Genomic DNA, 6,547 nt, shown 5'->3' with positions numbered 1-6,547 from the left:
GCCCTGCCCTGCCCTGCCCTGCCGCTGGGACGCCGCTTGCTTGCAGCCGGCGACACGTTCCCCCAGGTGTCCGGTCGTAACAGCGAGTTGGGTCTGAAAAGGGAGACGGGAGTTGTGTAAATTCTGGCAGCTGTGGATTTCTTGATGGGGATGAAATGCCCAACTGCTCCGGACCCAACCTCTAGTAGATGAGTAAGAATCTAGGAAATAAAATATAAAAAAGCTTGTAAACTCCGGCAGAGCTGTTAGTACGCGCCGCTGGTGACAGGCATGTGGAGGAGCCAGCAGACATTACACTGCGGGAGCCACACAGGCCACCATAACTTACAGTGATGAAGTTCAAAGTATGAAACATCAAAAGCACCTCTGACACCTTTTTTTGACAGTGTGTTTAACTAGTGAGTGTGTTAGTTGGTTGCTGTCACACACGAAAATGTGCATTCAAATCTGCTCACTCTGTTGTCTTGCTTCCTCTAAAACAATATATGGTGATGAGGGAAAAAAGAAAATACACTTTTCTGAATAACAGTCGTTTTAGTTTATCTGCTGAAGGTATGCAGTGTGAATCAAGCTAGTTGCTGAAACTGAAGTTGAAAATGTCTTGTGAAGTAACAGCAGTTGAGGACAAAAAAAATATTTATGCCTGAAATTGGTTTGCAAATATTAAAATTAACAAAAAAGGATACAAATAAATTAGTAATTGGAGATACCAACCTGACTTTCTATATGCTAGATTAATAAAAATGCTTTAATAACATCAGGAGGTTTTTAATTAGATAAATAACCTTTTCATAATCTAGTCAGCTGTTAGTTTCCTAAAAGGGAACACAAACACAGTATGTGCTGATCATTACTGCTTTATCATTTTATCAAAAGGTACCTTGCTTAGTCTATCTTGTTTCAGGAAATGTGCAGAGCTTTTTGAGAATACTTGCTCTGCAATACAAAGTGTATTATGTTGAGTATAATAATCTCCAAAGATAAATGAATTAAAAGGATAAAGCATCATGTTTTACGTAACTATAATCATACTCCATTTAATGACTGGCTTTAGTGCTATGATTATGTTCTTATTTACAGAAGACTCTACAGCTGTAGAGAAAAAAAAGAAGCCTCTTACCAGACTGGATATTCATTCTGCATTCTGGATTTTGGCATCGATTGCTGTGACATACCACTTTGATTTTTTAAAAACTGTTAAAGAAACTATTCAAGCAGATAGGTAAGGTTCCTTTTCTTACAAAGAAAGCTGTGTTTTTATCTTACAGTCATATTCAGTTTGTTACCTCTGAACACTGTGTTTTAAATTTTGAGTAATAAACAAGATCTACAGTAGGAATAGAGAGAGCTGGAACTGTTGACCCTGGAGAAGAGAAGGCTTGGGGGAAACTTATCCATGTCTATAAATACCTGAAAGGAGGGTGGGAAGAAGATGGAGTCAGGCTCTTTTCAGTTGTGCCTGGTGGGCAGTGGGCACAAAGTGGATGGAACACAGGAGGCTCCCTCTGAACATCAGGAAGCACTTTTTCACTGTGAGGGTGACCAAGCACTGACACAGGTTGCCCAGAGAGGTCATGGAGTCTCCATCCTTGGAGATACTCAAAAGCCACCTGGACACGGTCCTGGGCAACTGGCTGTAGGTGACTCTGCTTGAGCAGAGGGGTTGGACCAGATGACCACCTAAGTCGTTATTATTAAACTAATTTTTAAGTAAATACAATGCTTAGTTTTGCTATAATTATGGTTTTTTCTTTAGGCTCTCCTGAGCCATCTGTGTACATGCAAAATTTGTTCCAATAGCAGGATGTTTTCATTCAACTTTGTTCAAGTTTATACTTAAGTATAAGAAATTGCTGCCTGTTTTGTTGAAAGTGTTGGGGTTTTGATTTTACTGTAATAATGCTGAAATTAATCTTCAAGTGTTAAAATGAAGTTCACTTCTCTAAAAGTTCTCTAGACTTCTTTGAGTAGACCAGTGAAAGATTAATGAAATAATTTCTATGAAATAATTCCTATTTCTATTCTATTTATTTTCTATTAAATTATTTGAAATGAGATTGATGGTTGTTAAATATTCTTAGATAGCTTCACCTGGAAGTGCTTTTAAAACTCCCTCATTGTCATTGACATTATTGTGTCAGTATGTGGAAGCTGAAGAGGGCGTCACTCTGTGCTGTGAGGTTCTCTGGAGCTGCTCTTCCAGGCTGGTCTGGATACACCCTACATCCAGTTGGCTGTGGATACAAACTCCTGACTCCAGGAGGTGATCAGAGTTTTGGGTAGTCCCATCTGCTCCCTACAGGACCCTGTATTCCTGCACTGATTGTTTAGGTAGACTATGGCAACAGCTCTCTTAATGCAGATTCCTTAATTGGTAGTACTGAGGTACCAAAATAGCATACAATACTTGCTCTGTTATACCAGAGCAAACATTACCTGCATAGCAAGATCTTTAATTACTCTTTCTAATTTAGTAATCAAACTATGGTGATAAGAATTAACTTTTAAAATTTTTATTTGCTAAATGCAAATTCAGGTAAGTATAAGATTTTAATGAAGTCCACCTTCCTCCCAAGTTGTCTTTCCTATCTTACTCTTGAAGTATGTCCTCTAAGAGGCTCAAAAGTGCATCTTCCTAAATAATCACATACCCTGTGTTTTCTTGGTTCTGAGTTTGGAATCCTGGATTCTCTTCAGCTAGAATAAAGAAAATCCTAGTTTTCTTCAGCTGCTATAAAGAAAAATCATCATGCTTCTTGTCTGTTAAATTTGGGAGTTCATAAACTTGAAACCTTTTTAAAGCTTTCTGCAACATTTCTGTTGCCCAAAAGTCAGTAGTTTATAGTGAGAAGCACAGTTGCAGAGGAGCCTACTTTAATTAATTCCTGACAAAGTATTTTTGGTGTGGTAGTACCGTAGATCACTGACAAGGTCTGTTGCCTTGCGTTTTCAAGATATTTGAGGGAAAAATAAATGACAAGAATGATGCATTGCAAAATTAAACTCAAGTAGTTATATATATTAGGTTTAGAAGGGCAAAAGTGATTTGTAAAAGTAATTTAAGAAAAAAATGACAGGATCTCTCAGCTGATCTGTACAGTTAACAGATATTGTCTGCTCTGTGTCTAGACTAGAATTAAGATTAATGTGCAAACTGCAGTGTGACTGTGCTTAACATGCTTTCTCCCCGCAGTTGGTGGTTTGCCTCTGGCAGTTGTTTATTGGCTGCATGTTTATCTGTTGCCTTTTACTGCATACTATATCTTGAGTGGTATTGTGGAATTGAGGACTATGATGTACAGTATCCAGCACTGATAGCTATCACAACAGCTACCTTTATTGCAGCAGCAATTTGGTAAGTTCAAACACTGTGTACAAACTTCTGCTAAACCTGTCCAAGCCTAACTGTGTTTATGGGTTTATTTTACAAAAAGTATAATTTCTCTAATTCTGCTAAGTGTATTGGTAACAGTACTAGTTCTATGTAGTGTAATTTCTTTCATTTTCAACACTCATCCACAAAACAAGAGCTGCACCTGTTGAAACTGTATATTAAAGTGTACTTGCACCGGATCTGTCTTGAAAATTTATAGGAAAACTGAAGTCCTTAGCTTTGTTAGTGTAAATTCCTCACCTCTGACAACTATTTATGAGGTTCACATATTAAGACAAAGGCATATTCTCTAGCTGAGAAAAAAATGATGCCTGATCAGTTTATAATACAGAGTTCTTAATTATCAAACAGTCTATAAATAGCAAATATATACTGAAATTTATACTTCTAAGTACTGTTGTATGAGCTTTAAGGGTTTATATCTTGTCAGAGAATGGTACTTTTAGTAAGAGCTACTTTATTTATGTGATTATAGGAGTCAGAATTGAGCATGAATTAAAAAATTACATACATGTGTGCCAGTGTATTTATTTGCTCTCTGCATGAAAGTTAGTTCTCTTTCTAAGTTTAGATGTTGTACCTGTGTTCCCAGGTTGCAGTGCTGGGAAAAAAAGGAAGACTGAAGAAGATAAAGGTTCTATAGTTTAGAATTAATCAAATCTATAATCCTGTAATTCAGTTGTAAAATAAGTGATTTTCCCCCTTTCTCTTCAGTTAACTCAAATCTGCTTGGCTGGAAATACCAATTAAGGCTTTTCTCAGTTGCTGTGTATGCCCATGGAAAAATCGAGAATAGTTACTTTTCAGGTGCTTCATATACAGAGATTCTGAAAGTAAAAGGTATCTTTACCCTTAATGAGACTGAGTGGACTTGCTCAGTGTAAAATCTGCAGCAACTACTAAAGTTCTAGAATGAGCTGTCAGTAAATAAACAGTAAACTAAACTATCAACTGAGTAAGTAGGTGCAGGGGTCTTTTAGCTTTGTTCTCTCAAGTCATAAAGAAACAAGTATTTTTCCAGGTTGAGTAATTTAAATCTCATTTTCTCTTGTGCCATGTTTTCTTTGTGTGGCTGGTTATTTCTGCAGTATCACAATTGAACTTACCAAAAACTTACTGCTTTTATTCCCAGTTTCAACGTTGCCTTGTGGCCTGTGTGGTCGTTTATGACACCTTTGTTGCTCTTCATTCAGTTTATGGGTGTTGTGATGCTTGTGTCACTCCTGGGATAAGTCCTTCAGGTAAATAATTGAATTGTTTAAGCACATAAAATTATTTATCTTGTTGTATTAACTGCTTTGTTAGACATTTAAGGATTGCAAGACCATTTAAGGATTCCTTCTTTATGTTTTTTTGTACACTTTTAGAATATTGACTTTCTGTGTCACATAGAGTAACTGGAGAACTGGCAGGTATCCTAAGGGGAAGAATATCCTTTTTTTTTCTTCTCTAAGATACTGTTCTAGACAGTGAAAAGAAGCAATGGGTGAGAATGGGTGGTTTTGAGGAGTACAGGCCAAATAGCTGTAGCCTTTACTCAGACTGGGAAAACTTCTTAGTGAAGTTGCTTGACCTGATAGCAAAGGGGAGAAGCTATTAACATTAATATGCAACTGTCTTCTCTATTTTTTTTTAATTCAAATTCTCTGTCTTATCTTTAAGTATGATGTTTTCATTTTCTGTGATGAACAGTCCAGATCAACCTGCTATCTGGAGAACTGCCAGATATAAGTTCTTTATTCTTCCTAACAAACAACCTTTCAAAGGCAAAATGAGATACTTTGTTGACTTGAAAAAATCATTCTCAATAACTTCCACATTGAAAAGAGGTTCTTGCATATTTTGTTGGGATATACTATTGAAATGAATCCTGTGAAACTGAAAAAGCTTAAGGAAGACATCAAGGACTGCTCAGTAAATAGGGTAAGGGATGTCCCCTGTATCACAGGTGTTGACATCATCCTGTGAAGTTCTTGTTTACTGTACTTCTCAAGGGAATGTGGGGAAGCCTGTTTGGTTTGCCTTGCCATCAAAAATCCTTTCCAGTGAGGAAGTCCCCCAGCATTTTTCACAGTGCAGCAAGAAGAATGAGACAGTGCTGGATTTTGAGTATAGCCTCTTGTAGTGCCAGAGTGTACACCAAAAATATTTAATGGCTTGGACAGTGAAACACAGCTTTTGTTTGCGTAACCAAACTGAAACTAGTGTTGCATTTTTTTCCCCATTTTCTGGATATCAGACTAGATATTTTCTAGATATTAACAGATTAAAACAACCATTCAGGGGGGTTGGAACTAGATGATCTTTAAGGTCCCTTCCAATCCTAACCATTACAGATATCCTGAACAGCTGAACCCTATGAAAACATTCTGATTTTCTGTGTGAGCAGCCAAGTAAATTCTGCTATACAGGATTTATTAATTCTATATTAGGACAAATATCTATTGACCTAATAATTAAGGCCAAGTTATTACTTAGTGATGCAAAATCATGTACTAATCAATATTGAATTAGTACAAGGTACAGCTTGTGTAGTAAATACAACCCAAAAGCATTTATGTTAAAGTTGGATTTGTTTTTTCTTTTATTTCAGCTTCATGTGAAGGACTCAAATAACTGTTATCCTGCAAAGTGGATGTCACTTTTGTTACATTCCAGTACTTTTATTATTTCTAATACTGCTCGTTTGCTCTGATACCTTAATTCTTTAGACTACTTGATTTATAAATCAAATGACATAACCGTAGGTCAGACAATGGCTGGGAAAAAGCAACTGATTCATGAATAATTGGAAAATAGATAGTTTTTACCTCTCTTAGTAACATAAATCACTGTTTTGTAAAGCTTTTATTCATATTTCAATATTAAGCAGATGGCTAATAAGCCAGTTATATAGTCCTAAATCCTATTTAGGGACTCCAGAGGTCAGCTAATTCATCTTCCTGCTCAAAGCAGGTTGTTTGGTTTGAAAGTGGTTGATACTTAATTCAAATGTTCTGGATTTTTAATACTATATTCTTGCCATTTGTATTGACAGCTAAAATACTGTTACCTGGAATCTGTGTTTGTACTTGTAAACTTACTCATAGATGACACAGGATACATTTCTTGATTTATTAAATTTCTAATGTTACGTGTGTTACCACATAGAAA

At 36.4% G+C, this 6,547-nt stretch overlaps 1 protein-coding gene across 1 annotated transcript; it reads left to right on the top strand.

The window, feature by feature from the left end:
- The first annotated feature begins 491 nt into the window (after window positions 1-491).
- TMEM128 (transmembrane protein 128) lies at window positions 492-4,626 on the top strand. Its single transcript, XM_010177127.2, has 4 exons — window positions 492-552; window positions 1,081-1,222; window positions 3,194-3,355; window positions 4,527-4,626. Exons 1-4 carry the CDS (start codon window positions 492-494, stop codon window positions 4,624-4,626), a joined length of 465 nt encoding a protein of 154 aa, XP_010175429.2.
- Window positions 4,627-6,547: the final 1,921 nt, after the last annotated feature.

This window comes from Antrostomus carolinensis, unplaced genomic scaffold (genome assembly GCF_000700745.2).
Source record: "Antrostomus carolinensis isolate BGI_N321 unplaced genomic scaffold, ASM70074v2 scaffold50241, whole genome shotgun sequence".
Taxonomy (NCBI): Eukaryota; Metazoa; Chordata; class Aves; order Caprimulgiformes; family Caprimulgidae; genus Antrostomus; species Antrostomus carolinensis.
This window is presented reverse-complemented; position numbering and strand designations above follow the sequence as displayed.